At 40.7% G+C, this 24,303-nt stretch overlaps 1 protein-coding gene across 4 annotated transcripts in view; it reads right to left on the bottom strand.

Annotated features, from left to right (window-relative positions):
- LOC311265990 (junctophilin-1-like) overlaps positions 1–21,087 on the bottom strand; it is a 64,455-nt gene extending 43,368 nt beyond the window's left edge. For 2 of the 4 annotated variants that reach the window (XM_084368175.1, XM_084368174.1), the window contains exon 1: positions 20,420–21,085. In XM_084368175.1, the coding sequence (XP_084224301.1) occupies positions 20,420–20,798 (379 nt within the window). In that variant the 5' untranslated portion in view covers positions 20,799–21,085. Of the gene's footprint in view, positions 1–20,419 lie in introns of all 4 variants that reach the window. The other 2 variants (XM_084368176.1, XM_084368173.1) reach the window with 2 other exon arrangements.
- Positions 21,088–24,303: the final 3,216 nt, after the last annotated feature.

The following is a 24,303-nucleotide window of genomic DNA, read 5'->3' as shown; positions in this document are numbered from 1 at the left end:
ATATCTTACCAACAAGTGTCATTGCTAGTTTCTTAATAGCAATTAAGTTGCCAATATCATGGCTAGTGCCCACGTTGTTTAAGTAGCAAAGCCAGATTATGTTTAACTAGTATAAAGGAGTTGGACATGCCCTGAATTCACTTGCACCATTGATTTTAGACTACAGTGTTTAAAAAGGGCTCATAGAGAGACAGAAAAAAAAAAAGGAATGATCCAATAACAGAATTACTGATAGATTACAGAAGTCAGTGAATAGAAGCATCCTTGGAAGTTGGATGGTTTAGTGTTCTCAAGACTGGATAAGTGAATAATTGGCAACAAGAACTTAAGTCGACTAGAAAGACATTTAATTCATCCATATTGTACAACCCAGATTCCAATAAAGGTGTGACACTGCATAAAATATAAATTAAAGACAATGTGATCCTATCTCAATCCTTTTTGGCATACTCTATACTTAATAAAAAATAAATAAAAAGGCTAAATATTGTCGTTGATGGTGAAACGTGACTATCTTATCACCACTGCATGCATTACGAGGGTGTGGCCTATGTAACATACAAGTGCCTGTGTGCCTCCATGAATGTTGATCATGGGGAGGGCCTGAGGGCCAAAGTGTCATCTTAATAAAGAGAAATGCAGTGTGTGCAAGTGTGAGACTTTTTTCGAACTTTCAAGTCTAATTCCAGTGATGATGCGTGTTGCTTATTATAAGAACCTTTAGGTGATTCAAAGCTTTGTGTCGTCTAAAAGCTAGGGTTGGTCAGCTATTCTAAAAGTCTTTTTTGGGATATTTATAGAAAATCTCTTAACATCCTCACAGCAATCAATAAATCGAATGCTCTGACAATAAGGGAAAAACAGTAACTATGGCCGTTGCAGACCTTTAAGAAGCCCATCCAATTGTCTTAATCGGCCTATATGAAAAGGCTGGACTCATTGCGTATCACCAGAGCCTTCCACAGAGCTAGGCGAATGCATTGCAAACACTATAAGAGAGCTTGTGGCACACAAATGACAGAGAAAGTGGAGCCAACATTTCCAAGTGTTAACTTACTATCTTGACAGTGATGAATACTAACAATAGCCATGGTCATTGTTAATGTTCATCATGATAATGTGAGGTATGTTTACTTGTAACCTTGATACCTGATATGGTCAGTGATAACAGCGATGTGCTGTGCTTGCAGTACACAGCCACTGGGCCTGCTCTTCAGCAGCTTGATAACTCAGTACCACATGGTGTACGGCCTCTGGGCTCAATAAATGCTGCGGCAAGAACACACTCCTGTAGTGGCTAATGTTAGCATGAAGCACACATCCAGAGTAACTGTTGTGCTGGGTAGGCTTTTTCACACTGAGGTACGTTTGTGGCAGCTATATTGCTTGTGTTTATATGACTGTGGTATTTCAGATTTATGTATTTATCAGTCTTAAAAGCTCAGAGAGCACATTCGCAAAATGTAGCGAACTTGCTGCTAACATATCTCCCAACTGGCCAGCAGTGAGGGCTAAGAGGCAGTCTGAAGTCAGGCAGTGCATGTGCCTATTGTAAAACAGCTTTGAAAAAAGTCTCAGTTTAATACAAATGCGTCTATATGGCCTACATTGGCAAACGCCTGCTAGACTGGATTCCAAAAGTGAAAAAAATATTTTTGGATTGCTGAGAGTTGAGGTGTCCTACAGCGTGAGGACAGAAGCTGCTGCATTGCCAGACAAGCAGCAGAACAACAGGCTTACAACATTTTATGATGGCCTTGACTGAGCTATACAGTATCTTGCTGTTAGTTTATTATTAGGAAGACATAACATCACCAGGGAATGTTGATAACTGTAGCTTTGGCTCAGCAAAATTAATATTACCAAGCAACTAATCTATTAGCTGCACGATTAAATGTAACAAAGTTGTATTACCTGTTACGTTACTAAAACATTTACTGTGTTCCACCGTTGTCATGTGACTTTGTTTTTTACAGAGCTTTCTAGTCACTTTTATCTCATTGGTTTAGTTTCAGTTCTCTGTTCTACCTGGTTCCCAGCAGGAAGCTGTTTTTGGTGAAAAGCTCTAGTACACCCCCTGTACACTATGTGCCCGGGACCAAACAGCAGACAGACAAAGTTAGCAACTGGCTGGTGAGCAAAGTGGAGAATTTAGCAGCTAATGAGCCATATACCTTTCTCTGGAGTTGGTGGACACTAAACCACAGCTAAAAGGAGAGTGAATGTTGGGCTTACATTCTACAGAGCACGTGAGATCGAAACTATCAAACACTGATTTGATGCTTTGGCCCTAGAATTAATTACTGTACTTAATTACAACGACAGTAAAGGTGATCATATACTTGAACTGTTGCTGTGAAATGATACAAAAGTGGCCATTGACAATTGTCATCATGTACCTCTATGAAATTCACCAATCTTTGGAACTTGCCTTAGAAATAAATTACTTACTAACAGGACAAAAACAGCTGGAACGAACATCTGTACATTTGTAAATGTACTGTATTTTGACAACTTGGACATAAACCAGTTGTGATTCTAAAACCACCACCAGTGAGTGTCATTAGGTGATAAAACAGTTAGCTTTGTGGCCTAGTTAGGAGAGCTCAGGCTCTGGCACTGATGGCTACAGCTGAAGAATGTAAGAATGTGCTATTTTAAAAGATGGAAGTAACTTGAGACACTGGGAAGTCTGTTGGCTGGCCAAACATAGATCCAAGCAGCTATCTTTCTATGAGGAATAAGCCTTCTTCACAGTGGTAGACTGAAGACACTGGAGCAGCCTCTGGGAAAACTTGTTATTCCTGTGTAAATCGGACTGATCCATTCTAAGTGGGTTCCTTGATTTACCAGGGCCTTCTTTCTAACCCCAACCTAATCAAGACTTAGGTAGACTGCAATAACTGAAGTGATTTTTTTGTGAGAGCTTGTTCTTTTGATATTAATTCTCATTTAGCTGATTGGTTAACAACATTTTTAGCTTGTGGCTCCTTTTAAAGTAATTTACATCTGTGACCTCCATTGTATATGCCAGACACCAGTACAACCAGAAAGATTTTTTTCCCCTTTCTTTTGTTTGAATATTTGTCTAAAAAGCATGAAACTCTGGACATTATCCTATAATTCACAGAAAAAAATTTGGAAAAAAATCAGAACATAATAAGCCTGTTTGTCTAAGAAATTAATTTTTTTGGTTTTCATCTGCTTTTTTTAAAAAAGAAAAAAGAATCTTGTAAAAAGACCTTCGGTGTAACATATAATCAGATAGAACTAAACCACCGTGAGCCACCCAAGGTCCTATTTGTGTTGCACATGTCCCCAAAAATCTGTCAAGCACGCCTTAATACTTTGCCGTAGTTGGCCATGGAATGGCCATGGAGGATAGATTAAGGGAGTGAGATGGTGCCTGGACACGGTCAAAAGATGTGACCTCCTACCAAATTATCATAGTTTATTAGGGTTGTGAAGATACACTCAACTCACTAGAACGAAAAAATACAAAAATAAATAACACAAAGCTTTTCTTGGTATTGTTTTTTAAGTGTAAACAATAATCAAAGTAGTACTCTCTCAATACTTAAGGTTCAAGCAGAGACTGACCAAATTTCTCTTCAAGCATAATACAGAGCTGACAGCTGGCTACAACTACACCGGCCAGCCGAAGATATGGTCACATTCTTTTTCAAGAATATAAGCATGTCTACGTTTTCTGGCAGCAGTTGAGTCCTTTGGGCACTAACTATGTCTCCTTCAGTTGAAAAGACACGCTCACTTAGAACGGAGGTAGCAGGGATGGAAAGGTATGCTATCTTTGTAGAGGTTCGGGAGCACTGTGTGAGTAAAATGCACATGTGATGGAATGGTGTACTGTGGCTCTAACGTGTGGAGGAGTCGCTGGCCTCATATCCGCTGCAATGAAAATGCAGATGTCTTTCATTATTGCTGTGGCTCATACAATGTCAGACTCCATCATGCTGGCTGCTGCTCTGTGTCCGTTAAGTACTGATATTGCGAGACAGCTTTTCACCTTGATAAGAAATATCGTCACGTTTTAATCCCGTAGCACGAGATCTCGTCACATCCCTATAATTTATAAAGGATATTTAGGATATAGCCATTTTATAAACAAGACGTAAACTACAACACTGACTATCCTGTGCTGGACCAGCTCCTGTGAGTCAGCTGTTTACTTTGTTCATCTGTTAGTATGGCAAGTTTTTCCTTATACGAATCAAGGGTCAAAGGACAGAAAATGTTGTTCACTGTACATATTGTAAAGCCCAGTAAGGCATTGTGATTGTGATTTTGGGCTATATGAATAAAATGTATTTGATTTGATTTAAAGTAAAAACTCTCACCAAAATGCAACCTAGGCTTTTTTTGTGAAGGAACCCGAGTCAAACCTTTGTGTAAAAGCATAATTACGATGAAAAGCCACTTTTAAGATTTACCATATTTTTGTTAATGGGTTTAAATCATTTTCAATGGCGTGCTCACGCTAGCAGTAGCTTGCTCCGCTCGCAGTCCTGCCAGTCGAGGTTGCGAGCGGAGCAAGCTACTGCTAGTGTGAGTTGTTCAAAAACCTTCTTTTTAGTAAACTCTGCAGTGTTTCCCCTACCGTTGTATAGGGGGGGCGCCCCGAGCCCCCCCTGAAAGTCAAGTTAATTTCATTTATATCACCAAATCACAGCAGAAGTCATTTCAGGTCACTTTTCCTATAGAACAGGTCTGGACCGTGTTCTTTTAATAAATAATGATGTTACTGATCTAATTTAAGCGAGGATATTTCATTTCATTTTCTTCATCGTCGCACATCTACACTTCTCCTCCGCTCTCTGTTTTACGATGGGCGGAGCTTTGCACCGGCGTACACACAAACAAACACGTGAACACACACCTACAGACAGACACGGAGAGAAGAGGACAACATGTCGCGTCGACCCCCACTGCCTGAAAAACAGGCAAAAATATCCACGTTTTTTAAGCGCACTCAAAGTGATTCTGGCGAGGCAAACGTTAGCTCTGCTGCTAGTAGGAGCAAGAGTATCTCTGCCGCTGCTGGTTCAAGCACAGAGCAGAGTACATCCATGGAGCAGAGCAGTAGCCATCCTGCTTCACCCCCTCCCCCCAACAAGCAGCACAAGTCCAGTCACCATAGGTTGACAGGGTTCGACCCAACATGGCTGTCAGAGAGGAAGTATTCCTCCTGGCTGTACAAAACCAATATTGGTAAGTAAGCAAAAAAAGAGAAACAAATAAAACACAGATAGATGGATAAATAAACAAAAGTAGATTGTACCTGTAATTTGTACAAAAAAGAAAGATATTGTAAAAGTTGTTGTAATTGTTGGAGAGAAAAGAGAAAAATATTGTAAAAGAGTGTTCTAAAGTATTGTTATTAAAATGATTCCTGTTTGTTAACTGACAGCCTGTTTGTCCTGCCCTCCCGCCCCGCACCCCAAAGTGGCTTTTTCGTCATAATTATGCTTATACATGAAGGTTTGACTCTTCACAAAAAAGCCTAGGTTGCATTTTGGCGAGCGTTTCACTTTAATAGAGAATCCAGTCTGCAGTGTAGTTCAAACACTTAACTAATAAAGCAGAGAACTGTAAAGTCACACAGGGCTTAGAAAGTTTGTATTACATCTAAACTTCTGTCTATACTCAGCACACTCCCTTTCTCTCATCTACATGGGCATTGCCTCTCTCTCAGTGGTGGACAGTAACGAAGTAAATTTACTTGAGTACTGTACTTAAGTACAGTTTTTGAGTATCTGTACTTTACTTGAGTATTATTTTATACTTTTACTTTCACTCCACTACATTTGAAGGACAAATATTGTACTTTTTACTCCACTACATTTCTATTAATGCTCTCGTTACTCGCTACTTTTGATCTTACGTCAGCTGATGATTTTTTTTTTTGTGCAAAATTCAGAGAAAATAAACTGTTTCTGCTGATTCGCGTATGGTTTGTCTTAGTCGTATTGCCGTACCTGTACTACGTCATGAGCACCCGTGGCCTTATCTCAAACCCATGTTTGAGATTTTTGTCACAAAAACTGATTCGATTCAGTTTAAATGTTTGTTGTGCTTACCGCGGACCAATTATATCACGGACTCGTCTTCCAACCGGAAAAAGCACGTCGCGGTATGTAAAGTAGCTACTAACGTTAGCTAGCTTAATGTTTGTGAAAGAGAGAGTGTGTGTGTGTGTGTGTGTGAGAGAGAGAGAGAGAGAGAGAGAGTGGGTGTGCACGCGTTAGTGAGGTGCGGCTGTCTTTGATGTGGGTTATCCGGCTCATTTTTGTCTATGATGTATGATATAAGTAAACTAGCCAATAAGTTGTTTATCTGTAAATGTCAATATCAGTTCTTGTAGTGCCTGCATCTACATCTTTTTTATGTAGAGAAAGCGTGGATGTCAGATGCAAAAATATACTGAACTGACCGCAGCTGTCTGCAATATATTTCATGTGTTGATGAATGCAGCTGAGTCTGTGTTCTGAGGCTTCTTGCCTTTATTTGCTTATTTTTGAGCTATAAACACGTCTGTAGCAGAATCGCATCAGTGTATTGTATAATGACATTAAGCTACTTTCCTTTCCTGTATTTCCTGAGATATTTTTTAAATACTTTTACGTAAGTAATTTTTTAAACAAATACTTTAGTACTTTTACTTAAGTAATATTTTTGACTAAGCTACTTTAACTTGTATTGGAGTAATATTTGACAAGGAGTATCTGTACTTTTACTCAAGTAGTGAAGTTGTGTACTCTGTCCACCTCTGCTCTCTCTCGCTCTTGGCAGCACAGTAGTCTCCATTAAAACTGATAAATTAATACTGAGCCAAATCTATGGCCACTTCTGTAGTGTGTAGTTTTAACACAGAGTATAATACACTACCTGGCCAAAAATAGTCACCACCTGCATTTAACTAAGCAAATAGGTAAGAGCCAACGCATTATTAAAACTTGGAAGGACAGTGGTGAACCATCATCTTCTAGGAAGAAATGTGGCCGGAGAAAAATGTTGACTGATCGTGATCGGAGATCACTTGAACGTTTGGTGAAATCAAATGGTAAAAAATCAACAGTAGAACTCACAGCTATGTGTAATAGTGAAAGTAAGAGCATTTCCACACACAATGGCCCTCATTTATCAAACGAACGTATAACAGAAAACTGGGTGTATGGTCATTTCCATGCAAAGCTCGGCATTTATCAATTTGGACGTGAGCAGAGGCTACGATCAAATCTCATGTCAAGTCTCAACTCATGTACACAAGTTTTCATGTCAGTGTTGATAGTAAATCTGGCGGAGTCCGAGAATTGTTATTAGACCATATATCCCTGACATTAAAGGTAGCCTACTAGTTTCAAATAGTTTGCAATTAACGGGGTTAACAGTTTATTGCTGTAATATTAAATCCTCTTATATTTTGAGAAAGATTTTGAGGCAGGTGACATAATTACATATTGAAAGCAATGTGGTAGGTTAGATGCTTACTCAGTTACCTATTTAAACAAGAGCTTTGACACTCATCAAATCTCGACAATGGCAGATCTGGCTCTGTTAGACGACCTATATGCGCCCGTAAGACGTATGAGGGTTTTTTTCGGGACCGCAGGGATGTTTTTATGGAGAGTGATGAGTGGCTATTAAGTCGCTTTCGACGCTCGAATGCCATACCTGTGCCAGTGCAGGTGCTCGCCACATCGGGGTTCGGTCCGGTATGTCACAGCCAACCATTAGCAGAACGATGCCAGCAGTGTTGCTGGCTATCAAGTCCCTTTCACGTCAATACATTCAATTTCCTTACAATGGTGCTCAGCAAACTGTGATTAAGAGAGAATTTTATGAGATTGCTGGGTTTCCTAATACGAGTGGTGCGATTGATTGTACCCATGTGCGTCTGAAGCCACCATCCATGAATAATTACGCATTCATCAATCGTAAAAACTATCACTCCATAAACGTTCAGGTCATTTGTGATGCCAGGCTCTCTCTCCTGAATGTGGTAGCCCGGTGGCCCGGTGGGACGCATGACTCCTTCATTTGGCAAAATAGCAGTGTAGGGACACGGCTACAGGAGAGTCATCTCCTCGGTGAGTAGCCTAACTACTGCCTTAAATTAATATTCTAAAAGTAATCAAATTACTAACATTTTGTGTGTGATTCATGTGCTAGGTGACAAATGCACACACGGGCCACATTGGAGCGCTGCATCGGGTCGCTTAGGGGCAGATGGCTCTGTCTAGGATCCGCGGGGGGAACCCTATTGTACACGCCAGAGAACGTTTGCAACATCATTTTAGCCTGTGGGGTTCTGCACAATATTGGGCAGGATAACAGGGTGCCATTTGATGTCCCGGCGCAGCCAGATGAACCTATGCCCAGAGAGCTGTGGCCAGCAGAGCCCCAACTGGAGGCTATACAAAGGAGACAGGACCTCATTCATCGCTTCTAAAATGTGAAGTGTTAAATACTTATGTTTGGCAACTATTCAATACAGGGAAACAGACAATGCACAACGTTTAGTCAAACATTTTATTCATCTGATGCACGTTTCAGGTTTTCGTTTATCTCTTTTAAAGTGTCGTTTATTGCTATCAGTGAGCGATTTATCTCCGCCATTGACCGACACATTTCGGTTTGTTTTTCAAGGACCTCTGCTGACAGAATCCAGGGTCGTGGCGGTGTGCCTCGTGCGTGGTTGAGGTGGTGGTGTGCAGTTGACTGGCTCTGTGGGACTGGCTCCAGACCAGTTTCTTCAGCCGAAGCCTGAACAACGCCACTCGTGCCTGGCTCCCAATGATCTGAAACATCATTTAAATAACAAAATAAACTCTGACTGCAACCGTGTAATTATTTAAACTACAAACATGGTTCCTACACCTTTTCCCAAGTCAAATACAAACACTTTTCATGGTGCATTTGCAAGTTTTTCCAGCATCATACAGCTGTGTTTAATTTAAATATAGGCTAAACAGCCAAAATGCTTCAAGCATTCAGGGATTGCCAGCACCCGAACCCTATACAAAAAATATTAGTAGGCTATTAAATGTTCACCATTATCTGGCTCAGACTCAGGTGGTGCGTCTGTGTCTCCTCCGACACTTATGCCCGAAATTGAAGAAGACGCGTTCAGCGCGGCCACCCGCTCCTCTGTCTGGGTCAATGCAAGGCTGGGGTCCAGCTGGCCTCCTCCAGTCAGCGTGGTACTGCACCTGAGGGTCGCAACACGCTTTTTGGTGGCGAGTTTGAGGTCTGACCATTTTTTCTTGACCTAAATATAAATTGCGATATAATCGATTATATATACATATACACATATATGACAATACATATCGTGGATGTATAAATTAAATATACAAACCTCAGCTGGAGTTCAATTGACGACGGCGACGCTGTTGACCGCAGCAGTGATTTCTTTCCATATGGCATTCTTATGACTTCCTTTGATGCCACTTTTCAGGCTGCCAAATAAAACTACTTTGTTTAATTGTAAGTAAGATGTTATGGTCTTAATTTCAAGGTCGGAGAAGTTCCTCTTCTTGGACGTCTACGCATCTCCATGTCGTAAACTCTAGGGGCGAGGCCTCTAACCTGAGAATATTTAAGGGTGTGATATTTAAATGACGATTGTTTTCAGCTTCCACATTTATCAACGCCCGATCATTCTTATGCTGTGATCGGCAAGATACGAACGTTTCATGACTCACACATGAACCCTGTCGTAAGATGATTTCTGCGCTCGGATCTGCGCTGGTTTCTACATGAGATTGATAAATGAGGGCCAATATGAAGAGAACTCAAGGGATTGGGACTAAACAGCTGCGTAGCATTAAGAAAACCACCTATCAGAGAGGCTTATTGGAAAAAAAGGCTTCAGTTTGTTAGGGAGCATAAAGATTGGACTCTGGAGCAATGGAAAAAGGTCATGTGGCCTGATTAGTTCAGATTTACCCTGTTCCAGAGTGATGGGTGCATCAGGGTAAGAAGAGGGGCAGATGAAGTGATGGACCCATCATGCCTTGTGCCTACCGTACAAGCCTGTGAGGGCAGTGTTATGAGCTGGGGTTGATTCAGTTGGTCAGGTCTAGGTTCAGCAATGTTATGTGCCCAAAAAATCGTTAACCAGCAAATGTTAGCCTTAAGTATCAAACTTGTTAACATAGCTGTAGGATGTAGCTTGAGCATGCTAACTGACAAGTTTTAATTTACATTCATTCTTGAGATAAAAGCATTTAACTGCCTCTGCAACGTAGTAGATTCGCAATGCAGCGGAGCCAGTGGGAGTAAACACATAGACTAGAGCTGCTGTGGTGGAGCGGAGACGGACCGAACACAGATCTGGTGGAATTTAGGGGTTACACAGACATGGGAAGGGAGAAACTTTTGAGAGGTCTATCTTTTTTCTATTTCTATAGAGGAAAGAATTTCACACAAGTGTACTTATACAACTGGAGCGATGATAATGATCTTGAAGCTTAAGTCTAGAAAGCCTTCTCACAGAAACATTAAGCATAAATATCACAAACTGGCATGGTTCATCATGGCCCAGGACAGGAAGGCTTTACAGCGGGTGATTGAAACCACGTGAACATCACTGGTACCATCTACAGAGCATCATTGACAATGGTGAGGTGAGGGGCCTGTGCAGAGAAGAATACGCCTACCCAACTTACAGTCTGTTCACTCCTATTCTTGACTGTGCCTTATTACAACATTAGTCTGACACTGCCCCAGACTGTGCCCAAGAGTGGCCACATTAGCAGAGCAACATGCAATCTTCAAATTAAACAGACAACGAAATAAAGAGTAAAGCACATAAAATATGGCAAAGCTGACTTTCTGCACAGTTTTTTATAACAAGACTATTTAGGTTAACATTACGGTTGTGCATCTCTACCTTATAAGACGATTCGATATGTATCTAGATACATGGGCTACAATCAGTTCAGGGACAATACTTTTTATTATTGTGGAATTATTCGATATGAAATGATTCCGTACAAATTCAATTCTATCCAGTTTGGGTATGATACAATACAAACCTATACAATTCTTTGTTTCATGTGGACACGCATTTTCTATTATAAATTAGAATAAGCCAATTCTAATTAAGTGGCATTGCTTACCTTCAAAAAGATATTTCATAAGACCACGGAACACCAGGGAAGCCTATGTATTTTTCTTACTATTATGTAAACAGTGTGCAGTATGGTTCAATTCAGTACATAATGTCAGTAGACAGTTAACAGTGTGCAGTATGGTTCAATTCAGTACATATTGTCAGTAGACAATGACGGTTAACAGTGTGCAGTACTACCAGCAGTCACAGAATACAGCTAATGACAGCAATACGTTCAAAAGCAGACAGGTCGTAAGTCCTCAACAATAAAACGTGCTATAGATGCTGTGATTACCTTTGACCCGCCGCGTTGTGGCTGTAAAAAGAGTTTAATCTCTGTGTCTTGCTAGTGCTAGCTTTACTAGCATCCTCGTTGTCTGCACAGGTTTCACCATGCCGGTTTCATGGTTTTTTCACAGGTTTCACCAGGTGAACACTAATTTGTCATGCTGCCACTGTACTTAAACACTGTTCTACAGAGCTTACAAACGGCCTGCTTTTTGTACAAATTTCCATCCTTCAAATAAAATCCAAATCTCTTTCAGACTTGACGGTCTGCGTTGTCGGTCATGTTGCTTTTGTCTGCTTGGCAACGCTACGCTAACATCCCACGCTGACCTTTGAATTTTTAAACCCCTGGTAAACATTTACCCACCCAGTGTAAATGGAAAACCTACCCTTACCTAGGGGTTTGTGGGTTTTAAATTCTGGCCCAGCTGGGGATACAAAAACTTTGAAAATCCTGAAACAGAAATGTCATGTCTTATCTGTGGATCAGGGGTGGTTGCGGTTTAGGAAGTCATTAACTAATTGGAGGGTTGGTGGTTTGATCCCTAGCCTCTGCTGTCTACATGTCGAAGTGTCCTTGGGCAAGAAACTGAACCCCAAATTGAGCAGGAAACTAATTCATCAATTCCCAGTGGCTCTTCCATCGGTGTGTAAGTGTGCATATGAATAGCTATTGCTACTGATGAGCAGGTGGTGCCTTAAATGGTAGACCTTGCCACCAGTGTATGATTGGGTGAATGCTGACTTTTGTTGCAAGATGCTTTGAGTAGTGGGTAAGACTGAAAAAGCTTTAAAAATGCATAAATGCAGTCCATTTACCATATTAATACAAGTATATCAAATCATAAGTAACTATGACAAAACATGAATAAATGATTAAACTAACTTTTGCAAAATAGGTAGGTTTATCACCTTTACTTCCAGGACATGGATTTCCAGTTGGTGTCCCCTAGTTTTATAATACAAATAGCTGTCTTGTTGTCATTGATTGAACAATATTTTTATTTTCATTATACTTCATTTAGTTGCTGGTTCAGGTGTTAGTCCTGGTTGATTCCTTTTTCCGGACTGGACTGTGGGCATTTTCGTTTCTGAACACTGTGTAAATGTTATTGTTTGTTGCCTGTTGTCAGTTTGACTATAACCCAGCCATAAAAAAGCCACACACTAATGTTTTTTGTTGGACCACCTTTAGCTTTGATTATGGAACGCATTCGCTGAGGCATCGTTTTGATAAGCTTATGCAATGTCAAACATTTATTTCCATCCAGAGTTGTATTCATTTTTCACAGAGATCTTGTATTGATGATGTTTGGCTGCTGTGTAGTCTTCTCCAGCACATCCCAAAGATATTCACTGAGGTTCAGGTCTGGACTCTGTGGTGGCCAATCCATGTGTAAAAATGATGTCTTGTGCTCTCTGAACCACTCTTTCACAATGTGAGCCCGATGAATCGTTGCATTGTCATCCTGGAATATGCCCGTGTCATCAGGGAAGAAAAGATCCATTGATGGAAAAACCTGGTTATTCAGTATAGGTAGTCAGCTGACCTCATGTTTTGTGCAGATAAAGTTGCTGAACCTAGAGCTGACCAACTGAAGCCACCCCAGATCATAACACTGCCCTCACAGGCTTGTATTGTAGGCACTCGGCATGATGGGTCCATGATTTCATCTGCCCCTCTTCTTACCCTGATGCTCAAATCAATATGGAACAGGGTAAATCTGGACTCATCAGGCCACATGACCTTTTTCCATTGCTCCAGGGTCCAATCTTTATGCTCCCTAACAAACTGAAGCCTTTTTTCCCGATTAGCCTCTCTGATAAGTGGTTTTCTTAAGGCTACACAGCTGTTAAGTCCCAATCCCTTGAGTTCTCTTCATATTGTGTGTGTGAAAATGCTCTTACTTTCACTATTAAACATAGCCGTGAGTCACGATTTTTCTCCGGACACATTTCTCCCTGGAAGATGATGGTTCACCACTATCCTTCCAGGTTTTAATAATGCGTTGGACAGTTCTAAACCAAATTTTAGTAGTTTAAGCAATCTCCTGTTGTTTTCTTGATGCAGGCCAATACTTTGACCCCTTTGAACCAGAGTTACATCTTTTCCATGACCACAGGATCTCTCCTGAAATGGTTGTTTAAGAAATGAGAAGCTCCTCACTGCATCAGTTAGGGTTAAATAACTTGTTGCCAGCTAAAACATATTAATCACTGCAGTAATCCACTGGAAGGTTCTTATCTATTTTCTTAGTTAAATCCAGGTGGTGTAGTGTATGCAATTAATGACCGGGTGCTGGCAGTGACAGTGTATGCAATTAACACAATTTATTTAAAATAGGAATACAAGTCAATACTTGGAGGTAAAGCATTTAACATGCCATTAAGTTGATTAATTTGATTTACTATCAAGCTCTCTGCAGAAAGAAGTTAATATTTTGCCATTATGCTGACCATTAGAGAAATGTGGTAAGTTTGTTGTGTAACTGCAAAACAACAGTTAAAAAAGTATGGTGGATAACTATGTAGCTCTTAAGTATTCAATATTAATAAGTTAACCAGTAATTTAGAAATAAATACTCACATGAATAAATTGTGCAAAACACATAAATGAAACAATAACTTTTTAAGAGAGAGAGAAAAGACTCAACTTTGTACTTACCAGTTTTATAGCTTTTATTTCATAATCTAACTTTTTATACAGTCGCTTTTCATGACAGTGGCATGACAGTTTTCATGACAGTCATGTGCCCCTTTCCTTTAAAGCTGGTAAGCTCAACAGCTGCTACCAGAATCAGCCATTTAGCACGTTAGCTAGAGCAACAACAAAGTCAAAGTCCAACCCTGATTCCAAAAAAGGTGGACAGCACCGTAAAACTTTGGTAAAACAGTATGTGAATATTTGCAGCTAGTTTCAGATATGTCAATGCTCAACTGAAGAGAGCACAAAGACTATATATTTCATGTTTGACCTCATCAGCTTCATTGATTTTTGTAAATATATTCTTATTGTGAGTTTGATGTAAGCATCACTTTTCAAACACGTTGTGACAGGAGCAACAAAAGAAGTTGTGGAATGATCCAAAAACACCTGTTTGAAACTTTCCACAGGTAAACAGGTTCATTGGTAACAGGTGAGAGTATCATGATTGGGTATGAAAGGAGCATCCTCGAAACGCTCAGTCACTCACAAGCAAGGATGGGGCAAGGTTCAACACTTTGTAAAACACATGATTATATAAAGTAGATTACTACACGTCCAGGAACACCTTGTTAAACAGCTGTTGGTAAACACAGTTTATGTGTAAATGATTACCAGCTGGTCATGTTTTCACCATGAGAGCCTGTGTGTGTGTGTGTGTGTGTGTGTGTGTGTGTGTGTGTGTGTGTGTGTGTGTGTGTGTGTGTGTCATTATGGTAAAAAATGGTCCTGGAGACACCTATTGTAGCCGGAAGTAACACAGCAGTGGTTTTGAGTATTTTGGAGTTGTAGTTCTGAATCAACTGTCTAGCTGCTGCTGTAAATAAACAGACAACATGGACACAGACACTAAGGCTCATCCACACTAATACGTTTTCATTCAAAGAACTAACATTGAAAAAAGACAAAAGAGAAAATGTACTAACATTATCAGCAGTGTGAAGAAACAACAGTATTGACATTAGGTCAAATCTGTGTACTGAGCTACAGCGATGTCTACTAAAGTTAGCCCCCTCCTGTCTAGTAACACCAATTTGTACCTCAAAAGGCAATAGTCTGATAGTATAGTACATAGTACAATACAACAGTATACCTTCTGAATGATCTTTTACTGAACTAAGACGAGCTTAATTGCGTCATCATTGTAAAACATGCTTCAGTCAAACTAAATAAAAAGTCACCAATACAGTCTTGGTTTGTCTTTCCACCATCACCTGTGGTCAGTTCACAGAGTAAGACATGAAAATATTCCAGCTCTACACGTCGTTTTCACCCTCTGCTAATGTCCGACTCTCTCTCTCTCTCCTCTGCTGCTTCATGTCTCTCCTGTCCCCGTCTGCCTTGTCTTCTAGTCCCCCGGAGTCATAGTCCTGGTCAGAGCCGCTGTAAATCACCTCTGTACTGTATCCCCTGTCTTCAAACTGACCTCTGTCTCTGAAGCTGTGTTCAGTCTCAGTCTCGTTTCCAACCGTGTTACTGTGATGATGTTCAGTGCCCTGCTCCTGCAGCGGCTCTTCCTAAGCCAGTGCAGGAGCAGGGCACTGAACATCGTCAGGGATCCCTTCCACCCTCTCCACACATTCTTTGAACTGCTCCCATCAGAAAAACGGCCGAACAAACTAAAAGGCCGAACAAACATACTAATCAACAGCTTCCTTCCACAAGCTGTTAGACTGCAGAACTGCTGATCTGGAACATGCGCACTACTGCACTTCATGAGCCTTAAGGGTCGAATATACTACTCCTACTACGTGATACGTAATCCGACTCGGGGAGCATACGTCAGTCCGACGGCCCAAAAGTCCGACCGCCCATCTCTCCGACTACTCATTAATCCGACTTTTATAGGCCCATTGGCCCGACTGCCCATTGCTCCGACCAAAATAATCTCTATATTCCGACCAGGGCTAAATCCGACCATCCAGAATTCTGACTTTGGACCGAACCGGCTCTGGGTCATGGCTCGAGGCGAAGGAGATTCACAGTCACAGTTTAAAGTAACCCCGGGTAGGCTGAGCTTGCTTTTATTCATAAAATAATCAGAGCACAAAAGTTACCCGGGGCATGCCCCCCCCCTGGTTCCGCGGTGTATGATTCGGGGTCACCTCTAGTGTTAACAAAAGTCAAAACTAACGGAACATAACTGTAGCCTACCCAGCACCCCTCAAAACAAACTCCAGTATATGGTTATTGTCCCCAGCACTTTTCAAAATAAACTGACGCCCCACTTGTGCAGCCGTCTTGTCTGTGGATTTCACTGAACAAAATGTCATGCAGAGATTTTTATTTTTATTTTTATTTTTTTAACTTTAGTTTCTTTTGGATTTTTGTGCGTATTATGTAGCCGTTTTGGTCCGTGTTTGTAAGTCTTTTTTTTCCTGGATAAAATTTTCTAAAGTTGCAACATTTGGGGTCGGAGTGTGTGATTGAAATCCACCACGGTCTGCTTCCCGTTCAAGGCATCTCCTCCTTCGGATGCCGAGACTTTGTGTTTATTAATTAAGCTTTCACTGTTTGTATCACATCTGTGCACATGTCTTAAAAAATAAAAGGAACAGGAGCAGGACCCACGCGCTTTTGACTACACTGTGGCGCCGTCAAAATACAGGAGATTAAGTTGATATCTCAGTCTATCCTGCTTCTGGGCCGGATTAGTCGGTCTAATAAACTGTCGTAATTACTGGCAGTCCTAACACCGGGCATACTTAAGTCGGGGGAATGGGAGGTCGGACCAATGGACGAAAAAATATAGAAATGTATGGTCAGAGAAATGGGAAGTCGAAATTTTGGGTAGTCGGAGAAATAGAGAGTCGGACTAATGGACGCAAAAATTAAGAAATGTATGGTCGGAGAAATGGGAAGTCGGACAAATGGGAAGTCGGACAAATGGGAAGTCGGACAGACGCCATGCACCCATCCGACTCCGTAACCACGGAGACCCCTCGAGCCTTCGCAGTTCTCCGTCGTGGTGCTGGATACGCAATGCAATTTCCCTCCCGATACAAGCGTCATTGTATGTCTTTAAGGAGGTTACGTAAAGGTTCTCGTATTAGGCGTTCTCGGCTAGGCGTTCTTCGATCGGGTTCATTCTCGATTGCGAACCGGTCAAACTCTTTCGAAAGTAATTCCGGAAATGATGTTTTTAGAGGACCAATCACAGCCCTTGCCGTCTGAAAAATATTTCATGTGCCCGGAGAGTACGGACAGGGTCTCCAACAGGCTCTCCGGCGACGGAGAGGGCTCTCCGTGTCCGTGTACAGCACTTTCCGCAGTAGTATAAATTGGGCTTTAGTCATAGTTTTAGTTTTAAATTATAGTAATATATTGTGTGTATTTATTGTATTCATGTTATGGGATCCTGGAGAAACGCAATCTCATTTTTGCTGCACTACTTTTGTAGGTACAGCTAAATGACAATAAAGCTTTGATTGATTGATTGATTGATTGATAAATGGGAGGTGGCTAAGCCCTGCTGCCCTGTGACTCCCCCCAACATCCTCATAACAAATTTCCCATTTAAACAGAAGTTTGAACTTTGATCAGTCGACTAATCTAAAAGAAAGAAAACACTCCGAAATTGAGCATAATTTAATCAATTAGGTAATATATTGTCTGAAAAAATATTTCTATATGAGAGTAGCAGCGTTTAACCAGTCAGCAACACTTGTGCACACCTTAGTAAGCATATTCCCTAATTTTTGTTATTGCTCCTTTCACATGTGAATGTAGCCTTTTGTTGAGGTTGATCATGGCCACTCTGGACAGCTGAAAGTTTTCTCACCATTTTCATACAAACCACAACGTAAAAGGCCTGGGCGACATGGCTAATACAGTCTATCAGGACAGTGAAGTTTCATATCTGCTGATAACTATAATTATTCATCATCTTTAATGACATGTCCCATTTTTAATCATTTTTAAAGATGAGGTAATAAAAAAGGTCAAATTTAGCCACTTTATTTTGAATATAACCACTTTATCAAGACACACAGGTTATAATTATGTCAACACAACAATGAAAAACTCAAACATTAATAAAAATACTGCCATACTGGCGAGCTGACCCACTCTTTTTTAATTCACAGTTTCCTCTCCATCAGCACGCATTATCTCACTCTGGTGGTAATGGATATGCTTGTGTTCTTCTTGCGGTTGGTTTGTAAAACACTCGGCCAGCGGCAGAGCTGGTGCAGCAGATTGTGATCCGTATATGCCCCAGTTGGCTGGTGCAGCTGCAGTGTCTCTGGGCTCGTAGGCAGAGCAAACAGGCCAGGCAGATGAAGTGTTGGACCCGTCATGCCTAGTGCCTACCGTACACTAGGCATGACTGACTAACTGAAGCCACCCCATAATGGCACAGTTATGATCTGGGGTGGCTTCAGTTGGTCAGCTCTAGGTTCAGCAAAGTTATGTGCCCAAAAATAAGGTCAGCTGACTACCTGAATATACTGAGTGACCAGGTCATCAATAGATTTTTTCTTCCCTGATGACACAGGCATATTTCAAGATGACAATGCAACGATTCATCAGGCTCAAATTGTGAAAGAGTGGTTCAGAGAGCACAAGACATCATTTTGACACATGGATTGGGCAGACCTTAACCCCACTCAGAATCTTTTGGATGTGCTGGAGAAGACTTTACACAGCGGCCCGACTCTCGAAGAGATCTCGAAGAAAAATTGATGCAACTCTGGGCATAAATAAATGTTGTGACATTGCATAAGCTTATCATAACGATGCCACGGCGAATTCATGCTATAATCAAAGCTAAAGGTGGTCCACAGAAATATTAGAGTGTGTGATTTTAAACAGATGCAGGAGAGTGAAATGTGCACAGAAAGATTGCAAAATTGCAACTGAGTTGTAGTTATAGACAGACCCTGTGGTTGCTCAAGCCTACAGGAGCTAGCAAACAATGCCAAAACGAAATATGCCATATTGAAATAAACTTTATATCAAGCAAAATTCATTCAATGTGAAAATGAATGACGAAAAACCATTTAATAATAATAAATGTAAAAATACATCAGTATATAAATAAATTGTAATAATTTCTTCAATTATTTCACAAATTGTTGGTTCACTTATTTTATATTTTGTATATTTTACACAATTTATCTCTTTTCATCGGTTCTATGTCATTTAATTCATGTAATACTGTGCACTTTGAGGTTCTGTCTATAACCATGCATGCATAGCAATGTTTCCACTACAGTCATTCACAGAAAATCACGCTAAGTCTTCTTACTGGCAGTCGACCAACACAGACATTAGATCCAGTGAAAACTATAGTCTCATTAGCATACAGTGGCTCTGTCTCACTGAGGTTAATTGTCCAAATTATTGCTGGGTCCATAATCTACCATATTTTGCTCTTGCCATGTGGTAGTGTTGTCTGAATGTCTATTGAGAATTACTGCATAACTGATGCACTCGGTAATAATTCATAATGAATTCTTTACACCACGCCCATTATGATTATTATTTATGACTTTGCACAAATGGAAAAAAAACAAAAACAAAACATATTTACAAAAGTTTGGAAAAAAAGTAGTAAGGATGTAGGATGTCAGTTTGATTCTGCTAAAGACCAGCCTGGATTAAAACTTTTTTGTGAAATAAAAAAGTACTTTTATGTTCAGCAACAGACAAAACTAATGAATGTGCTAATTAACCTAAAATGATCAAAGGGCCACAATCAGGTTGTTAAAGGTCTGGTTTCAGCCCACCACAACCAGTAGAATGGGTCTGCTCTACACTTTGGATGCCATATGTAAGAAATGACCCAAGTAGTGTCTCATATGGGTTCTCACTCACGCCAATTAACACAAAATACAGAGTACATTTAGTGACTACAGACGAAACAAATGACTTTGGATAAAGCCTTAAACTATTTAAAGAAGTGTGTGTGTCACAGGTTTGAGACAGGTCAGTCATGTTGGTGGGGGCGTAAACCTTATTACACAATCTAACACCAGGGACCGTTTTGGAACAAATCTGACCAACAAGTAGTCATTCTAGTGTTCACCGAGACACCAACGCTATGGATTAATATTCGTGGCACCAACCAACCAAACAATCAAAACATTATTTGATTACAAGCCTGGCAAAATGTAGACTTTCCACCTCCTTCATGCATTAATCAAATTAATGAACTAGCTCAAAGGTAGTCTATATCCACAGTAAAGCTGCATGACAGTGGGCTGTTACAGAAGCTGCTGTGTTTCTAAAGATAGATGTTCTAACAGTGATAAATGAACTCTGTGTCCCCTGTGATGTCTCCCTCTCACCTCCATCACCGTACGTCTCCACGCCATACCCGTCCTGCAGTCCGTTACTCCAGGTGCCCTCGTACCTGGCCGGTGTGTTCAGGCTCTGCCGGACTCCGTAACGGCCCTTGAACCCGTGAGCCCACTCTCCCCGGTAAATCCACCTCCCCTTCGTTTCTACGCCGAGTCCGTGGCGTTTCCCTTGTGCCCAGTAGCCCTGGTACACGTTTCCGCTGGGCCAGGTGTAGACGCCGACCACCTCAAACCCATTGGACCAAGAGCCCGAGTACTCGCCCTGGCCCTTGGGTCCGGTACACACCCCATGGCCGTGGGCTTTGCCGTCCTCCCAGCCTCCGCAGTACGTGCCACCATCGTCAAAGTCGAACCGACCGCCCGTCATTCAGAAACGGAGGGTTTCTGTGCTGCTCGGTTGCTTATTAACAAGTCCAGAGTGTGCGATGTGTTCTTAGATGCGAGGAAATGTTGACAGGGAAGCCCCGGCGGCACTGGGAGCACTCTGCGGGGGTCTGAGGCGGCGGGGACTGGTGGCGGCAGGGCGCATCAGCAGTGCTCAGTCGGTTATTGAGACCGGGACGTGGGAGGGTGAGAGGCGGCCGCCACGGCTGCTACAGTCGCTCCACTAGTGGCTGACTGCTGGGATACTCTCCCACTCCTCTCTGAAGAAGACTGCTGAGGTGTCGGTGATGAGACAACACGGTGCTTCCTGTTTGACTTTTCAAAACAAAAGCCATTCAGACAATATTTTTGGAGTATTGCAGCAGTTAGTATGACTGCAGGAGCAACACAGCAACAGGTGGTGTCAGCCGACAGGGATCACATTTATCGTATGTGACCACAATAGTGACATTTTGATATAAATTAGTGGCCAGGCCGGCAAATGCAGGGTGGGATCAGCTCAACAAACTGCGTCTTGTATGGTTTCTGACTTATGATTGGGTGGCAGCCTGCACCCTGCAGCGCACTGTGCGCCCCTCTTCTCCTGCTGTCCAGGCACTAACGCACAGCTCTGACGCAGACCCGTGAGCCAGGGCATGTTGAGGAGGGTAGCTCTGGCTGCACACACACCTCCACACCGCTCTTGAAAAATCACACATTCAAATGCATAACCTGCTTTGACTCGTGCATGGATTTGAACAAATGAGTGTTTCCTAATGTTAATTTAACTTTAGGAACGTTTTAGTTTATTAGCCTCCTTTTATCAGAATCATCAGGAGGAGCTTCTTTGTACCAGATTTAGAGCTAACTAGCCTTCAAGATAATTCAGCAGTCCATTTGTTAAAGGGGCACTGTGTAGTTTTGGAGCAGAAATTAAAACTGAGAATTTTAATATTTACAATATTAATGACGTAATAATTCAAACTTTTTTCCATCAGTGAATAAACAAGCTGTTCTCAGAGAAAAATAAGGTCCCAGAACACTGTTTGAAGCTAGAAAGATGGCAGGGTCCGCCACATATGAACAAAGTAAAACAGTAAAAATTGTGTTGTCCTTTAAGGTCAGTTTGTTTATTCAGTTTATTCAGTCATGAAAACAAAGAGAGTTTGTTTATGTAGTTTGTTTAGACACAAAAAAGATCAGCCAATAAAAATGTTTCTCTGCTCATTAACATTTCTTCAACACAACTACAGAGTGCACCTTTAAATGGCTAATATCCCCTACCCAAAGCCCCGCCCCCAGCAGCTTTCCACCAGCCAGTGATTACTATTGTTCTTCACACTGAAAGATACCACACTACTATGGAGGACTGAACCTGCGAAAATCAGAAAAAAATAATTTTTTATTTTATTTTAAATGGCTCAATAAATAATATGCCATTAAATGCACAACAAATAACATTTTAAATAGACGTAGGCATGAGTTAATTTATGAAATAAATATTTCTGCCCTGTTCCCTCTTTATTTATTTACCTTTTTCTTAATTCAACCATTTATTTACTTTCCCAATTAAATTTTCCCTTTTATTTATGAATTTTAAAATTAATTTATTTACCCATTTATTTCTGTAATATTTTCCATTTGCATTTTTTCCCCTATTTATTTTCACACGCTATTCCTGTATTTCTTTTTACATTTCTGTATGCATTTCTTCATTGCTTCTTTATGAGGGAGCTGTTATTCAAGGCCAATCACAGCACAGTAGGGCAGGACTTGATGGAACACCGAACAGGCTTGCCTTGAGGTGCTTAAAGCGTCTACAACCAGAGGGGTGTACTTACGAAGCAAGATTAGTGGGTCGGCAAGGTTTGTTGAGTCTAAAGCTAGAGTCTTCCGTATCACTAACATGGCTCTGTTAACCTGGCTAGATCACCGTGGTAACTGATGCTGCAGACCTAACCTGGTCTGGACGAGGTTATGTTCAGGGTGTCTGCTTGTACTGAAAGTTTTTTGCCATAGGAACCTCCATCAGAAACTCTGAATAAGAATATTGTTTTGTTTTATTTTGAAGGTTGTTCGTGCTCTTACTGAACTACTGAATGTGTTTGTAGTGTTCCATGGCCATTTATCCATGCTGCCATAAAACTGCAGAACATTAAATGTTCTTTATATATCAATCTTATAATGTTTGCTTGCATATAAATGTGGTGTGATTCCTTACCATTTGAGGTTGTGTTTTAATGCATGGTCCCTATTTGCTGAAGTATGTTTTATACTGCTGGTGTATTGCAATTCAATGAAACACTGATTAAAAAATTTATTATTCTCTGTTGGTATTAATCACAGACAAAATTCAACTAATAAAAAAATTATTTCACTTTGATTTTGCCAAAAACTAATTGATCACCACGTCCTTTGTTATATAACAGTGTCAGACCTCAATGCAACTCTCGAGTATAATCTTTAAATATTCTGCATCATATTTGCTATGTAAGCACTATATATAAATTATGCAGAGCAAACTGACTGGCAAAATAGAATTATTCACAATTATTCATTTTCTACTAGCATTCCTGCCTTAATTGCAGCAATAGTGTTGTTTTTCGCTGCAATAGGCAGATTTGTTTGCATTTTTAATTGGCAATAGTTGAAGTGTCCTTACATTTTGTGCAGAAGAAGAGTCACATGATGCATCAAATGACCCTTTAAATGGGAATGCGCACAGAGCTTGAAGAAGAAAGCCCGACTTAACAAAGCAAGTCTTCGTGCCCATAATCTCTGACTGAGGTTTTGTCGTGCCAGCTCACACAAAGAAAACCTGGCTCTGTTGAACTTGCTTCGCAGTACAGGGCTCAGTACTTTATGAGTAGGCCCCTATGTTGTTACAAGAGCATGTGGGCCAGGTGGTACACTGTCCTGTGAATGACTTCACAGCAAAAGCAAACATGGATACAAACAAATAACGCAAGTTTCAAGCTAAGTGTTGCTTTGATTTGAGGAAACAGTGAATGTGAACAAGAACACTCCGGAGGGCACCTTTCATTTTTATTGAACCAAGCTTATGATAAAACAAAAGGATAACCCCTGATTGTTTGTCATGCCAATATATTCATTACATATGTATGTATGTATATATATATATATATAGCCTCCGATGCCACATCTGTCCCTCCTTGTTCAACCTAAAACAGTGGAGCACACACAACTATGTTTCAATGACCACAAGCAAGTGACTGTGATTTTGTGATTACTCTGCTGCCTTATTTGGGTTTTACAGTAATCTATGTGTAAGATAGTACAATATAAATATGTAATGTATGGGGTTATGTTGAAATATATTAATGATTATAAAAGCATTGTAAAAAAAAATCATGAATGCCAAACATATTTGCTACTGTGAAAATAAGTTCTGAAAAGTTTACAAGATTATACTATGTGGCATAATCTGTGTTGAATAATGTCATGTTCTTTTTTTTTTAAACACCAATTAAGGGTTAAATTTAGCATGA

This window comes from Pagrus pagrus, assembly GCF_965226575.1.
Source record: "Pagrus pagrus genome assembly, chromosome: 12".
Classification (NCBI taxonomy): domain Eukaryota; kingdom Metazoa; phylum Chordata; class Actinopteri; order Spariformes; family Sparidae; genus Pagrus; species Pagrus pagrus.
This window is presented reverse-complemented; position numbering and strand designations above follow the sequence as displayed.